This window comes from Pelophylax lessonae (genome assembly GCF_965119305.1).
Source record: "Pelophylax lessonae genome assembly, chromosome: 1".
NCBI lineage: Eukaryota > Metazoa > Chordata > Amphibia > Anura > Ranidae > Pelophylax > Pelophylax lessonae.
The window spans coordinates 32,662,229-32,679,704 of NC_138768.1; the positions used below are offsets into that span (position 1 = coordinate 32,662,229).

A 17,476-nucleotide genomic window follows, 5' to 3' on the forward strand; every position below is an offset into this window, starting at 1 on the left:
CCTCCGCTCTTCTCGGCTTCCGGGTGACTCCTCCGGCTGGCCATCTACGGACTTCCGGTCCCGTCCAGCGCGGTGACGTCATGATCAGCGTGCGCCTCCCTCCCGGTGCTCACAGGCACCGAGGGAGCTCAACGCAGAGTCGCAGACTGGCTCCGGTCTGGGAAGGCGGCCGCACACCAGACCGTTTGGGAGGCTGTAATGAAGAAGAAGAAGGTAAACAAGTGGGGGAACAGTAATGAAGAAGGAGATACAAGTGAGGGACAGTAATGAAAAAAAGTTGACACAAGTGGGAGGCTGTAATGAAGAAGAAGGTGAAAAAAGTGGGGGACAGTAATCAAGAAGAAGGTGACGCAAGTGGGGGGTAGTAATCAAGAAGGGGACTTAGTTAAAGCAGGTGCACATTGTAAACAACCTGTTTTTTAACTAATTGGCAAAAAAAATATAAAAAATCATCTTTTTTTTTGGGCGGGGGAGTTGTCGGGGGGGGGGGGGTGTCCCTGAATGCCAGTTTGGAAAAGTGGTCACCCTATATTGCACAGGTGTGCCTTAGGCTGACCACAATGAAATGCCACTCTAAAATGTGCAGTTTTATCACACAGCACAATGCCACAGATGTCCCAAGTTTTGAGGGAGCGTACAATTGGCACGCTGACTGCAGGAATGTCCACCAGAGCTGTTACCCGTGAATTGAATGTTCATTTCTCCACTATAAGCCGTCTCCAAAGGCATTTCAGAGAATTTGGCAGTAAATTCAACCGGTCTCACAACCGCAGACCACGTGTAACCACACCAGCCCAGGACCTCCACATCCAGCATCTTCACCTCCAAGATCGTCTGAGACCGGCCACCCGGACAGCTGCTGCAACAATCGGTTTCCATAACCAAAGAATTTCCGTACAAACTGTCAGAAAACGTCTCAGGGAAGCTCATCTGCATCAGTGGTGTATTTTGGTTTTGTGCTACCCTAGGCAAGACTAAAATTGGGCGCCCCCTTCCGACTCCTATGTACATTTTTCCCCACTCCTTCCTTTTTAACGGATGTGACTCCCTCCAAAATTGAAGGACTTAAAGTCCTAGCATGAACCCCTGAGATCTCACGAGTGTGGGTGAGAGGGGGTGGGAGAGAGAGAGAGAGAGGGGGGTGGGTGAGGGAGGGAGAGAGAGAGGGGTGAGAGAGAGAGAGAGGGGGGGTGGGTGAGGGAGGGAGGGGGATGAGAGAAAAGGGATGAGAGAGAGGGGGTGAGAGAGAGAGAGGGGGGTGAGAGATAGAGAGGGGGATGAAAGGGAGACAGAGAGAGGATGAACGAGAGGGGGGAAGGTGAGAGAAAGGATAAGAGAGAGGGGGGTGAGAGAGAGGGGGGATGAGAGAGAAATAGAGGGGGTGAGAGAGAGAGAAAGAGAGGGGGTGAGAGAGAGAGAAAGAGAGGGGGTGAGAGAGAGAGAAAGAGAGGGGGTGAGAGAGAGGGGGGATGATAGAGGAGGGGTTGAGAAAGGGGGGTGAAAGAGAGAGGGGGTGAGAGAGAGAGAGGTGAGAGAGAAAGGAGGGGTGAAAGACAGAGGGGGTGAGTGAGTGAGAGAGAGAGGAGGGGGGTGAGAGAGAGAGAAGTGGGAGAGGCGGCTCTAGCAACCAGTGGCCAAAAGAGTCTCAGGTGGAGGGGGGGGGGCAGCTTTTTTGCTGCCCCTCTGCAAAGTGCTGCCCTAGGCCTGGGCCTTGTTGGCCTAGGCCAAAATACAGCACTGATCTGCATGCTTGTGGTCCTCATCGGGGTCTCCACCTGACTTCAGTTCGTTGTCGTAACCGTCTTGAGTTGGCAAATGCTCACATTCAATGGCGTCTGGCACTTTGGAGAGGTTTTCTCTTTATGGATGAATCCCGGTTTTCTTAGATCTTTGAGTTCAGCTCATGAAAAATGGGGGCAAAAACAAGTCCTGCCTTTATATTTTGTTCAGCATAGTTCCTGCACTACTTATGGCAATTTTAGGTGCGACTTGCATAGAAACTTGGGCATGAAGCTGCACAGATGTCTTCCAAGTCGCGCTGGTATGCGTCTTTGAAATCCTGCGATTTCAGATGAAGTCGCACAATTTCAAAACCACAGTCAATGTTAATGAGGGCTAATACAATGGGACAGGTGAGGTTTTTTGGCCCTTTCAGCACTCGTACCCAGTGGTGGCATGCAAACCCCTCTCAGGACCTCAGTGGCCAATCACCAAGCATTGACACTTGAGAAGAAGGTTAAATCATCAAGCCTGCATCAATCCAACACCATCCAGAGTTTACACAAATGTTAAGTGTTGACTCTGATGACAGAAAAAAGCTAGACTAAGGTGTTTATAGGTAGGTTGGTGAAGCATTTATTCAAGAGACCGTGTTACTTTACTCTTGGGGAAAGGTTCCCCTAAAAATGAGCTGGACCATGTCTGGATGTGCATATATTAGATGACAATTGCCAATGCTCGGCCGTGCTCCTGCCTGTGGGCCGGACACATGAGAGCCTAAAGGGAATGCTGGTGCACATGTGTGGGAATCTGGGGTGAACTCAACAGCAGGAGTTAACCACTTTACCACCGGAGGATGTTGCTGTCTTACGTCCAGGCCACTTTTTGCGATTCGGCACTGTGCGAATTTAACGGACAATTGCGCGGTCATGCAACGCCGTACCCAAACAAAATTTACGTCCTTTTTTTCCCACAAACAGAGCTTTCTTTTGGCGGTATTTGATCACCTCTGCGCTTTTTATTTTTTGCGCTATTAATAAAAAAATGCAAGAATTTTGAAAAAATAAAAATATTTTTCTACTTTGACAGTTAAAAAATATCCAATATATTCAATTTTTGTCATATATTGAGGCCAAAATGTATTTAGCTACATGTCTTTGACAAAAAAATTCTCAATGAGCGTATTTTTAACCGCTTTATGATCGGAAGGTTTTACCCCATTCCTGACCAGACCATATTTTGCGATTCGGCTCTGCGTTATTTTAACAGACAATTGCGCGGTCATGCAACGCCATACCCAAACAAAATTCATCCTTTTTTACCCCACAAATAGAGCTTTCTTTTGGTGATATTTGATCACCTGTGCGATTTTTACTTTTTGCGCTATAAACAAAAAAAGAGCGACAATTTTAAAAGAAATAACAATATTTTTCACATTTTTTTATATGAAATTCCCCCCCAAAAAAATGTAAAAATCAAAAATTTTTAACATTTTTGGCCAATTTGTTTTCTGCTACATATTTTTGGTAAAAAAAAAATCGCAATAAGCGTATTTTGATTGGTTTGCGCAAAGGTTATTGCGTTTACTAACTAAAGGCCCGTACACACGTACCGATCGTCGGCCGAAAAGCTTCGGCCGACGACCGATCTGCCGATTGTAGGCTTGTTAGTATGATGCCTCCGACAGCCGACAGCGCACATTCGGCCGAAAAGAATCTGTCGTGCAGGCATTAAAATTTTTGTATGCCGACACCAGAGCGGCCGATTGTTTGCCAGTCAGTACAGAATTCGGCCGACAGACCGCAGATTTGCAAGACTGGGCATGCTCAGAAAAGAAAAAACACAGGGAAAGTTAACCATCACATGACATCACTTCTGCAGCCGGCTGTAGTCGGTGGACAAAATTCTTTTGCTGTCTTTGCACTTTTCAACAGACACCGACAGCCCGGGGACAAAAGACGGCCGATCGTTCGCCGACGATCGGTACGTGTGTACGGGGCTTTAGGGAAAGATTTCTGTCATTTTTGGTATTTTTTTTTTTAACGAGTTATGGCTGCGATCTGTGATTTTTTTTTTTGTGGGACTGCGACATTGCAGCGGACAGATCGGACCCTTAACTGACATTTTTGACACTTTTGGGGGTACCAGTGACATTACTACAGTAATCAGTGCTATACATATGCACTGTTACTGTAAAAAAATGACACTGGCAGGGAAGGAGTTAATTGTTATTGGAGAGGGAGGGGTTAATATATGCCTGGTGCTTACTGACGTGTGTGGGGGGAGGTGACTGAGTGACACAGGGACAGATCGCATGTTCAGCTATGCTGAATCCTGCAATCTGACCCTGCCTGTCACTTAGGAGATCCGCCCGCTTTGTTTACACAAGCGGGCGTATTTCCACACAAGATCCCCGACGATCGGGGAAGAGCGGCGGTGATCACCGCCGCTCCTCCCCTGGCCCGACTCCCGCTGTAACTGAATACAGCGGGAGCGAGCCTCCAGCGGCGCGCGCGCGCCGCAGAGAGAGGGGAATGTCTGGTGACGTAGTACTACGTCGCCAGACGATAACGAACCACTTTTGCCGCAGTACAGTCAACGTGACTGGTCGGCAAGTGGTTAAAGACCCCACCTCAACTTAGATAACAAATCACCCAGAAGGAACAACATATAGCAGGTAATTTCCTGATAAGCACATTCATTTATAACATACATCATAAGCAACATTGCGGGGAAGCACAGTGGCTAAGTGGCTAGCACTTCTGCCTAGCAACACAAGGGTTGTCAGTTCAAACCCCAACCATGGCACAAAGCTTTTCATGCTCTCCTTGTGCCTGTGTGGGTTTCCTCTCACTCTCCAGAAACATGCTGGTTGGCAAGTTGGCCCTAGCATGTGTACATATGAATGAGTTAGGGCCCTTAGATAGTAAGCTCATTGAGGGCAGGGACTGATGTAAATGTTGAGTATGGCCCCCTTTTGCTAAAACAGCCCTGACCCATTAAGGCATGGACACCAACAAGTACCGTATTTTTCGGACTATAAGGCGCACTGAAAATCCTAAAATTTGGTCAAAAACTGGCAGTGCGCCTTATAATCCGGTGCGCCTTATATATGAAAATAGTTAGAAAATTTACCGTTAACTGGATGGTTTGACCAAAGGGGTGCAACCACTGGACATAAGTGTCAATCGTTCCTTCAAGGCGAAACTACGAATCACGTGGGAAAACTGGATGATGGAAGGGGAGCACTCCTTCACGAAGACCGGGAGGCAACGCCAGGCCAGTTATGCCACTGTGTGCCAGTGGATAGTGGATGCCTGGCATAAAGTATCCGCCAGAACTGTCATCTGAGGGTTCGCGATGAGCACCTGCCAGTAAAACTCGCGCGGATCAACGTTCCAAAAAAAAAAAAAGTGCGCCTTATAATTCGGTGCGCCTTATATATGAAAATAGTTTGAAAATTTACCGTTAACTGATACTGCGCCTTATAATCCGGTGCGCCTTATAGTCGTGAAAATACGGTAACATCCACATGAATGGCAGGAGCCAAGGTTTCCCAGCAGAACATAGCCAAAGCATCACACTGCCTTTGCCGACTTGCCTTCTTATACCGCATCTTGGTGACATCTCTTCCCCAGGTAAGTGACGCATACGCACCTGGTCATCCACATGATATAAAAGAAAATGCAATTCATCAGACCAGGCCACCGTCTTCCATTGCTCCGTAGTCCAGTTCTGATGTTCATGTGACCACTGTAGAAGCTTTTGGCTGTGGACACGGGTCACCATGGGCTTCACAGCCCCATACACAACAAACTGCGATACTCATTTTTTTCTGATTTCCCCACATCAACGTCATGGACAACATGTTCACTTGCTGCCAATTAAATCGCACCAATTTTCAGATGCCATTGTAACAAGATATGCCCTTTACCTTTCAGTGGTCATCATGTTATGGCTGATCGGTGTAAATGTGTAAAGTACAGCGTAAATTGACAGTGCTATAGAAGTACATGTAATACATAAAATTTACATGTGACCATTACTTCCTTTGGGGTCAATGATAACCAAAAGAAAAGTATTGGCTAGACTTACAGAACCTCACAAAAGTGAGTACACCCCTCACATTTTTGTAGATATTTTATTATATCTTTTCATGTGACAACACTGAAGAAATGACACTTTGCTACAAGGTAAAGTAGTGAGTGTACAGCTTGTATAACAGTGTAAGGCCCCTTTCACACGGGTGATCCGATCCGTTCCGACTGTCAGTTTTTCAGACGAATCTGATCGGATCCTCCATGCACCCCTATGGAGCAGCGTAAATTTGCTGTCCCCTAAAAATAACTCAACACACAGCCATTAATGTCTAAACCGCTGGCAACAAAAGTGAGTACACCCCTAAGTGAAAATGTCCAAATTGGGCTCAATTAGCCATTTTCATGTGACTCATTAGTGTTACAAGGTCTCAGGTGTGAATGGGGAGCAGGTGTGTTAAATCTGGTGTTATCGCTCTCACTCTCTCATACTGGTCACTGGAAGTTCAACATGGCACCTCATGGCAAAGAACTCTCTGAAGATCTGAAAAAGAGAATTGTTACTCTTCATAAAGATGGCCTAGGCTTTAAGAAGATTGCCAAGACCCTCAAACTGAGCTGCAGCATGGTGGCCAAGACCATACAGTGGTTTGCCAGGACAGGTTCCACTCAGAACTCCTCATGGTCAATCAAAGTAGTTGAGTGCACGTGCTCAGCGTCATATCCAGAGGTTGTCTTTGGGAAATAGACGTATGAGTGCTGCCATGAAGGGGTGGGGGGTCAGCCTGTCAGTGCTCAGAACATATGCGACACACTACATCAAATTGGTCTGCATTACTGTCGTCCCAGAAGGAAGCATCTTCTAAAAAAGGAAGCCTCTTCTAAAGATGGTGCATAAGAAAGCCCGCAAACAGTTTGCTTAAGACAAACAGACTAAGGACATGGATTACTGGAACCATGTCCTGTGGTCTGATGAGACCAAGATAAACTTATTTTGTTCAGATGGTGTCAGACGTGTGTGGCGGCAACCAGGTGAGGAGTACAAAGACAAGTGTGTCTTGCCTACAGTCAAGCATGGTGGTGGGAGTGTCATGGTCTGGGGCTGCCGGCAATGGGGAGCTACAGTTCATTGAGGGAACCATGAATACCAAGATGTACTGTGACATAGTAAGGCAGAGCATGATCCCCTCCGTTCGGAGACTGGGCCGCAGGGCAGTATTCCAACATGATAAAGACCCCTAAACACACCTCCAAGATAACCACTGCCTTGCTAAAGAAGCTGAGGGTAAAGGTGATGGACTGGCCAAGCATGTCTCCAGACCTAAACCCTATTGAGCATCTGTGGGGCATCCTCAAACGGAAGGTGGAGGAGCGCAAGGTCTCTAACATCCACCAGCTCTGTGATGTCTTCATGGAGGAGTGGAAGAGAACTCCAGTGACAACCTGTGAAGCTCTGGTGAACTCCATGCCCAAGAGGGTTAAGGTAGTGCTGAAAAATAATGGTGGTCACACAAAATATTGACACTTTCGGCCCAATTTGGATTTTTTCTCTTAGGGGTGTACTCACTTTTGTTGCCAGCGGTTTAGACATTAATGGCTGTGTGTTGAGTTATTTTGAGGGGACAGCAAATTTACACTGTTATACAAGCTGTACACTCACTACTTTACATTGTAGCAAAGTGTCATTTCTTCCGTGTTGTCACATGAAAAGATAGAATAAAATATTTACAAAAATGTGAGGGGTGTACTCACTTTTGTGAGATACTGCATCTTCAGCATGCTGTACTACTGTAATGCTAGCTGCATATAAGTTATAGATTTTTTTCCTTTTCCTTCCGTAAACGTAATGGGAAATACCACAGGAATCTACACAGATGTGATCAAGCATTTAAAATGGACGTGAACTAAAAAAGTGAAGATTTCTTATGTGATATGGAGCATATAGAAATATATTAATTGTGTCTAAGCAATATACTGAAAGATAATAAAGTGTATTGTGGAGTTGCGCAGCCTCACAATAATAAAATATAATCAAAACAGTTAAATAGGACTATACTTAAATAAAGCAATAACAGTAATGTAAAATAATTCCATCAATTCCATATATCAACAATATCCAATGAATAGTGCAAATATAAAGTGAGTTCATAAAAATAAGCTGAAACAAATCCAGTCTTCAAATGTGACAAATGCCAACCACCTTCTTCTTCTGGGAAGCTTTTATGGGGGCCCTACGCATTGCGTCATGTCACATGACGCAATGCGTAAGGCCCCCATGATCTGAAGTGATGCAAGACACCATGCTTTGCTAGGTATACAAACCAGTATATGCGCTTTTTGATTGTTTTATATGTAAGTCTTTCCAATTTAATAAAGTGTTGTCATATACAGTTTTACACTATGGGAGGCATGTTACGCTTTATTCTAACATGTTGCTGAGCAGATGCAGAGGAGGTTTAAAGGGACCATATGTGTCTTAAAGAGACCAGAACAATATTACCCTGGGTATCTATCTACTGAAAGTGGAGATCACTGGAGTACATTGGAAACTCATTTATCCTATTACCAAAAGGCTTGCATTATTTCTTAATGAGGTGGGAGTTCTGTGAGCACGGAGTGGTTGCACAGAGGTGGAAGCGCACTGTTAAATTCTGTAAGAATACATGTGAATGCTTCTCCAATAGAAGAAGGCGGTTGGCATTTGTCACATTTGAAGACTGGATTTGGTTCAGCTTACTGTACTTTCATGAACTCACTCAATATATTATTTTTTGCACTATTCATTGAATTGTGATATATGGAATTAATGGAATGATTTTACACTACTGTTATTGCTTTATCTAAGTATAGTCATATTTAACTGTTTTTATTATATTTTATTATTGTGAGGCTGCGCAACCCCACATCACACTTTATTATCACTATCATCGTGGGGGCACAGCAGGGGCTGCAGCAACCGATACACAGAACACATATATGTGAAAGATTGAGATTATATATTTTTGATCACTTTATCCAATCCACAAGTGCAGAGATTCACAACTTCACGCCACGTTCTCTTGAACTCCTCTTATGCCTGGGCATTCCTATTCTGAAGCCTCTTATCTTTATACCTACAATGTGAAAGGCACTGCTTCCTCTGAGTGCTATTTTTACTAGAATAGGTGCTGTTCTCTTTGCTGGAGAGGAAGCTGTACCTGAGGACCAGTAGTGCAAGATCCCCATGCTCAGGGCCGATGCTAGACTATTTTATGCCCTAGGCAAGACCAGCTACTTGCGCCCCCCCCCCCAAAAAAGGGAAGGGGTTAAAAACTCCTCTATGTGACCCTGATCTGATGGTTCCCCCATGTTATGCTGTCATACCCAGTGACACCCATATTCCTCCATTTCACACCCGGGGACCCTAATGTCCCTCCATGTCAAACCCAGGGACTTTGATATTTTTCCATGTCACACCCTGGGACTTTGATATTTTTCCATGTCACACCCTGGGACCCCAATATTACTTCATGTCATGCTGTCATACCCACTGACCCCGATGTACCTCTATGTCAGATCCTGATGTTTTTCCATGTCACATTTGGGGACCCTGATGTTCCTGCGTGTCACACCTGGGGACCCTGATGTTCCTCCGTGTCACACCTGGGGACCCTGATGTTCCTCCGTGTCACACCTGGGGACCCCAATCCCCCATGGCACACCAAGGGACCCCAATTCCTCATGGCACACCTGGTGACCCCAAACCCCTGTTAAACACGGTGGCTTCTGGTGGAGGGAAAAGCAGCAGTCCGAGAGCTCTGCACGTTCTTCATCACCAACATCCTCAGACCATTCTGGTGCCTCGACGTTTCTGCCCCAGTAAAGGTTCCGCCCTCCAGTGCCGAGCTCCAGCTCAGGTTCAGCTCTCCTCCGCTCCCTGCTTAATACCGACCCAGGGAAATAAATGGCTGCCCACCAGCTCAGTGCAGAGAGTCACTTCCTGCCCGGGGTTAAGGCCACTCAGCTCCACCTGAAGAAGATCATCATGCAGGCAGCACTCTGGGGGGCTCCCTTCTTGCCTTTTGGGGCCGCTCCAACAGTGGTGGAGAGCCAGGGCCTGGTAGTTCCGCCACTGCCCAAGACACTTGGCATCTTCCTCTGTCCCTTCTTCAAACCCCTAACCCCCCCCCACCTCCGCCCCTCGCCTCAGCTCACAATAAACATTCATGATGGAGAATTCATGATGGAGAGAGAGTGCCGACTCCTGGCTGCGCCCCTAGGTGGCAATGTGCCCTAAGCGGCTGCCTAGTTTGCCTAGTGGAAGCACCGGCCCTGCCCATGCTTCTGTTTTATTAATTCTGTGGGTCTGTGCTTCCTACACCTCTCCTGCTGCTTCTTGAATATTATCAAATTTTTAGCCATCAGTGGTCAGCTCTAACGTGAGGAAGCATAGCCTTGTCTCTATAAAGATGATCACCTCCACACAGAGAAACAGTGTGGGACAAGGCATAGTAAGCCAATAATGGGAAAAATATCAGCTGCAGAAAGTCTACGGGCAATAGTGTTGACCAGTCCTTTGCCCTTTTTCTTGGCTTTTTTTGGGCACGGTTTCCACAATTCAGGTCCTCTTTATTGTGTTTTTGGTTTCTATTTGAAAAATATGTTAACGTTACTAAATGAAGAGTTTAGTTATATTAGATGCAGCAGTTCTAAGTAGTAGATAGGTATGTTTCTATTGCAAAACCAAAGTTGCATTAACATAACAAAAGAGCTAAAAATAAATCATGCCCATTGGACTACTCACCATCTCCTTTTGCTCTTATATCTCTTTGAAGAAAGTTGATTCCAGCCCCTCCGGAATCCAGACCACTGTATGTCAAGATGTGATCACTACCTCCATCAAAGTTGGCACTGACTTGATTAGTGTTAGCTGTTGGATTAGAACTTGTGGGTTTAGCCTCCACACTATCACTGGTACAGCCCTCACAAGTGCGACTCATACAATGCAAAAAGGACATAGGTGGAAGGCTGTGGCTACGAAATTCTCCACGTTCTGAACCTCTAGTACCATCTCGATGGTATTCTGGGATTGGTGAGAACTCCAGGGAAGAGTCCCCACTAGACTTTAAAGGAGGACTGGTGCCATTTTTCTTCCTGCTTTTTGCTAATTCCAAAAAGGATGTCACTCTCTTCGGAGATGACCCTTGGGCAAGCAGAGCTTGACCCTCACTTAGCTTTACAGGACAACTCATCATACGCTCCAGTGATCCCAGTTGGTTTGAAGGGCTCTTGTCCAAGCTGCGATCATAACTTCTGGATCTTTGCCTGCCCGTATTAAAGTTTGGTGGTGAGACATTAACATAAACTTGGCCTTCAATGATGTCGGACTTTGATCTTTCTATACCAGGTTTAGAGCCATTTGAGTCTGAACTACTACTATCTGGCTGTTGAAAGAGAAAGTATTCAGTTGGCTGAACTGGGCTCCCTTTGGTGTGATCATCTGAACAACTGGTAATAGAAGAACCAGGAGGGCTAGGAGAAGACTGAGATGACAGGTCACAAGTGACTAATTTATAATAATTTTGAGTGGCCACCACAAGTCTGGCCTGGCTTTGAAAACAGGAGGTTAGATCTGAGCTTTCTCCATTACACTGAGCTGAATCGCAATTGAGATGGTAAGAGTTACAGTTGGCATCTAAAACGGGTGAAGACGAATGGTTGGTACACCTGCATGGCTTTCCAGAAGCTTCTTGAACATGTGATTCACAGGACATTTTGGACTCCGTAGGTGAGCTCTGCAGGTCAAGATAAAAAGCACCTGTGTCCGGATGGCTACAAAATGAGGAGTCACAAGAGAGACTACCAGAATTCATGTTGGACCTAGGGTGCCCATTCATCTTGTTATATAAAGTGCTGAAGTTAACCAGGATACCATCTGAACTGTTGCAGGAGGAGTCGCTGACATAGCTCACCTGCTGGTCCATTTCAGACTGGCTTGAGGCGCTGTAGCAACGGCAATGTCTAAGAGGCTCTGAACCAGTACACGTGCACTCTCTTTGAAAATCTTGGCTCCCCAAATCAGAGCTCTGATTCCAATCTAGAGTAAAGGAAGGCTCACCATTACTAGGCCAAGCCTGGTCTTCCATGATTATCCCTGATAGACCTTGGTTGGCATTACTGCCTTTTTGTAAGTAATCAGGTGATGTCTTCTCTTCTTGTCCATCGACAAGTCCTGACCTTCCTGACAATATCCAAGGCTTCACCACAGGTGGGTTATCATGAAGGTGGAAAGGTGGCAAAGACAAATCTTGGAACTGAAATCCTGATTTCAGCCCACTTAAGTTGTGGAGATGGAATGACTTTTCCACGTCACTGCTGCTTGATGTGCTATGTTCATCCTCATCGTTCAAGAGGAATGGGTTGTGGCGCTTACGAGTTATGGTCCCCTGCCATTCCTCGTCCTTCTTGCTTCCCTTTTCTTTCACTGTTGAATCAGGAACATGGATTAAACTGCTGTACACCAGAGAGTCAGCCTGAGAAAGGTCCCTTTCTGGAAGGGAGGTGGTTCGGGTAATTCCCAGGTCATTCTTGCTGTAGGAATGGGATCTTTTGGAAGTCGGACAGCACTGGCGATCAGGCACTTGGCAGTGCACTAGTGGGATGTGGTGGACAATCAGTGTTTCTCCAGCTAGTTTGGGTGAGCTATCCATTTTCGACAGTAGTCACTACTCAGGACATTGGAAGTAGTCACTAAGCAAATGTTTTAAGAAGAAGTTGTTCATGTCACATGTAAGGACACCTGCAGGTTAAAAAAACATAGAATCAAAATTTTCATCTGAAAAACTTGACATCAGCTACATACATTTACAGTGTATAGTCAAAACTTTTTTAGCTTTGAATAGCAAATGGTTTAGGCTCCATTCACACTACTGCGACTTGTCAGGCGACTGGTCAGCCTGACAAGTTGCGGTCCCTCGCGGCCCATTGACTGCTACAGGACCCGTTCTAATAGGAGCGACACAAGTCGCTCCGACTTAGAAAAAGGGTCCTGTACTACTTCGGGGCGACCTCGGAGCGACTTGCATAGACATTCATAATATGAAGTCCGTGCAAGTCGCGCCAAGGTCGCGGTGCCCCCGGTCGCCCCCGAAGTCGTGCCGCGTTAGTGTGAACCGGCACTTAAACCTCTGTCAGTTTGTTTATTTTTGTGCTGTCTGTTCAAGGTGATCAGCATTTTTTTAATAGAAGAAGGTGTACTCCATCGTAAACCTCAATCCATAAAATCCTATCAGAAGAGTGTTATATCACATTTTTATAATGCAGCCAAAAGTATAATCCCGTGCTTTTGGAAGAAACCCCAGCCACAACCATTGATGACTGGACTAAAAAAGTCAATACTATAATGTAAAGCAAAAAAATAGTGCAGCGCTATCAAACTATGGGGCAACCCATACAAAAGTAAATATCAATAAATATCAATAAATAAATCAATAAATCAATAAATATCAATAGTGTTAAATGAATGACACTAATTAATAAGGTGAACATAAAGTCCATCAAGTGATAATTGTGAATCCAAAAAAGTCCCAGAAAGGTGATGTCAAAGCAGAAGGCTGAATCCCAAGGAAGAGACAGGAATGCACCCGTGATGTGTGTATCAAAGTGGCAGCTTACCAGAAGCTAAGGCCTCCAACTTAATGGAATGGCCATACACGCTTAGATATCAATCCGAGTGAATCGTATCCTTCATGAACCAGGGAGACCAGATGTATTCGACTATCCCATATAGGATGTATGAACTCCAGACGTAGTATCATGAATATATAGGGGGAAATAAGGTACACATAGTGTAATCCCGTTTTATGTTACACACAAAGATTTATTCGAAATTGCACTTACAATGGATGTTTTGCATGAAGGCACATCAAAAACAGAAGGCAAAGCCGCGGCGTCCCGCGTTTGTGGAAGAGCCGGTGTCTAGGGGGCGTGACAGTCGTCCGTCCAGTACTGCCCGACCGGTTTCGTCATACGTGACGTCGTCCGGGGCGTGGTGGGATAATATTATAATGTAGGCTGAATGAATGTGTTTCTTCCAAAATAATAAATATGATCAATTCTATAGGATCTGGGCATCCTGAATATATCAACAAAACTAAAACCCGTCACTGGCTTCCCACCTTCTCCACTTAGCGGTATGGATGAGCTAAGGTTCTGGTTTCAGTCCTGACCCACAGATAAACTGTCACATGAGAAAGGCTGCATGCCCAATCAGCTGCGGCCATGGAATTCCCCATCCCGAAGCCGCACCTAACAAAGGGTTGGGGATGCTGGTGACATCATTGACCTATCATATTTGGCTAAAGACATTATTATGATGACCATGTGGCCATATTTGCTCAATGAAGTCACCCGCATTCCCACCTCTTTGTTACGGAATTGGAGTGGGGAATTCCATGGCCGTAGCTGATTAGGCCAGTGGCCTTCTATGAAGTGACAGTGGTCTGCAGGTTTGAGCTGAACTCAGTTGAACCAAAGTTCATCCATACTTAGCAGTGTAGGCAGGTGAAGTCTATACTCCCCACTCCCCAAGTGGTGCTCAACCAAAGGGGCTATGCACAAGGGGAAAGAGGTTGTGAGGAACTTGGTTCATCTATGACCTCCTGCAGTCCTATTAAATGCTGGCACCCCAGTGTGACCCCAGTGGCCATCTTTGGTTAGGCAGAGCCTATTTCGGACTCCGGCTCCCAGGTTTGGTGCGTTTTTTGCGAGTGGCTAGTGTAGGGACAGGTTCCCCATCAGGCAGGGTCAGTGCTTAGACATAGGGAGAGGTTCCAAAAGAGTAGGGACAGTGCAGGGAATATGTCTACCTCAATCAGGAAGCCTTCCCTTTTGAGTGTGGACCAGCCAGGTCGCATTCCGCTCTTCGTTGCAGATGCTGTCGGCACCTTCCATGTCAACATACTGCTGTTATAGTTCGTAAGTGGCTCTGGATGGTCATACCTACCCACCAGGCCTAGTTGTGTTGTATTAGACTTTCCTTCATTATTTTGTTATTGCCTAACTTAGACTTTGTGTGTTTACTGCCCGCCACACCATGCTGCACCTTGCTCACAGCAGGTAAAGCCAAGGTACATATAACTCCTTATAACATTGAGAGCAGCAGTGATTGGTCTTTATTACAGGAAGCCTTCTATCTGGCCTAGCTATGGTCTCCTTGATTCCCTTCTGCCTTACTCCTTGGGTGTAGTAATGCTAGTCAATTGGCCTGCTGTAACATTAGATGCAACCTATTAGCTGCAGGCCACTTTAGGCTCGATTCACACCCATGCATTTTTTGGTGCTTTTTGCAGAATCGCACTACAGCCCATTTAACATGGTTTCCTTTGGGACAGGTTCATATCTCTCCTTTTTTTCACCCCCTGCATTTTTGGAAAGGATCAGGGACTTTTTTAAATGCAAAACGGTGCTTTTTTTTTTTACCTTTTTGGGTCAATAGACTTCAATAGAGAAATTGCAGAAAAGCGTGTAGTGCTTTTTGCTGCGATTTTAGCGTGATTTTGTTGTGCGCTGTGTTTTTTAATCTGCCTAACAACAAATTACCCCCCAAAAAAAGCATAAAAAATACAAAATTCAAATCCCAGCAAAATCGCGTGTGCAAAAACGTACAACAAAAAGTACTGCAGAAACAGATCAAAAGCAAACTGCATAAGTGTGGACTGAGCATTAGTCTTGATGCCCTACTGGGGCAAAGGGAAATTCACATTTTCCTAAGCACATAGGACTACTGAGCCTTCAAAACTGCAAATAAGCCGAGAGAGCAAACTCTATTCCATCCAGGTAGGCCAGCTCTCAACAAGTATAAAAGCATTAGATAAAAATTGTATAGACAAATGTTGTGAAGCTGGCTACACATTATACAATTCTTTTTGTTCAATTTTCTATAGATTTGCACAAGGGCCTTCCTGATTGCATACAAATTTAACGTTTTTAGGTTTGACCTTATATTATATGGTTTTGGTAAATCTAAAGGAACATTGTACAAGGAGATTGTATAATGTGTAATTAGCTTAAAGCCTTGTACACACAATGAGATTATCAAGTCACACTTGATATAATTTTCAGATTTCAGGGAACCCCTGCTAAAATGAATTTATCAGAGATCAGTAGGATGAATGCCCCTTACATTGGTGATCAGTGGGAAGAATGCCCCTCATATTGCCGGTCAGTGGGAAGAATGTTCCTTACATCGGGGATCAGTGGAAAGAATGCCCCTTACATTGGTGATCAGTGGGAAGAATGTCCCGTACATTTGTATTTAGTAAAAAAAGAATGCCCCTTACATTGGTGAACAGTGTGAATAATGTCCCTTTACATTGGTGGTCAGTGGGAAGAATGCTCCTTATATTGGTGGTCAGTGGGAAGAATGTCCCCTTACATTGTTGTTTAGTGGAAAGAATGCCCCTTACACTGGTGGTTAGTGAACTGAATGTCCCTTACATTGGTGATCAGTGTGAATAATGTCCACTTACATTGGTGGGCAGTGGGAAGAATGCCCATTTCATTGGTGGTCAGTGAGAAGAATGTTCCTTGCATTGTTGATCAGTGGGAAGAATGCCCTTTATATTGGTGATCAGTGGGAAGAATGCTCCTTGCAATGGTGGTCATTGAGAAGAATGGCCCTTTACATTGTTGATCGGAGGGAAGAATGTCCCTTTACATTGGTGGTAAGTGAGAAAAATGTCCTTTTACATTGGTGGTCAGTGGGAAGAATTGCCTCCTTACATTGGTGGTCAGTGAGAAGAATGGCCCTTTCATTGGTGGTCAGTGAATATAATGTCCCTTTACATTGGTGATCAGTGGAAAGAATGTCGCTTACATTTGTATTTAGTGAAAAGAATGCCCCTTACAATGGTGGTTAGTGAACTGAATGTCCCTTACATTGGTGATCAGTGTGAATAATGTCCCCTTACATTGGTGGTCAGTGGGAATAATGTCCCCTTACATTGGTGATCAGTGTGAATAATGTCCCCTTACATTGGTGATCAGTGTGAATAATGTCCCCTTACATTGGTGATCAGTGTGAATAATGTCCCCTTACATTGGTGGTCAGTGGGAAGAATGCCCATTTCATTGGTGGTTAGTGAACTGAATGTCCCTTACATTGGAGATCAGTGTGAATAATGTCCCTTACATTGGTGATCAGTGTGAACAATGTCCCTTTACATTGGTGATCAGTGTGAACAATGTCCCTTTACATTGGTGATCAGTGTGAATAATGTCCCTTTACATTGGTGATCAGTGTGAATAATGTCCCCTTACATTGGTGGTCAGTGAGAAGAATGTTTTTTACATTGTTGATCGGAGAGAATAATGTCCCTTATATTGGTGGTCAGTGAGAAAAATTTCATTTTACATTGGAGGACATTTGGAAGAATTGCCCCCTTACCGTGGTGGTCAGAGCGCCCCCCTTATAGACACTTTAAAAGATTATTGATGGAATGCCACTGGCTCTGCTAAGTGATATCGACCCCCCCCCTCCCCCAAACTATACAGATACCAACACATGGAAGGTCATTCAGACACATCTCAAGGAACCCCTAGAAAACTCTGGAGGTACCCTGGTTGAGAATGGCTGCTCAAATTAAAAGCAGGGCTAAAATAAATAAATAAATAAAGCTAAAATCGGTGATTGAAATGATCAACCAAATAGCAGAGGTGCTAACACTACAACAAAGTTGCAG

General features: G+C 45.0%; 1 protein-coding gene across 4 annotated transcripts in view; it reads right to left on the reverse strand.

Moving 5' to 3' along the window:
- RUSC2 (RUN and SH3 domain containing 2) overlaps positions 1–17,476 on the reverse strand; it is a 132,700-nt gene that overhangs the window by 86,504 nt on the left and 28,720 nt on the right. For all 4 annotated transcript variants that reach the window (XM_082257558.1, XM_082257555.1, XM_082257557.1 and 1 more), the window contains exon 2: positions 10,540–12,534. In XM_082257558.1, the coding sequence (XP_082113684.1) occupies positions 10,540–12,445 (1,906 nt within the window). In that variant the 5' untranslated portion in view covers positions 12,446–12,534. The remainder of the gene's footprint in view (positions 1–10,539; positions 12,535–17,476) is intronic.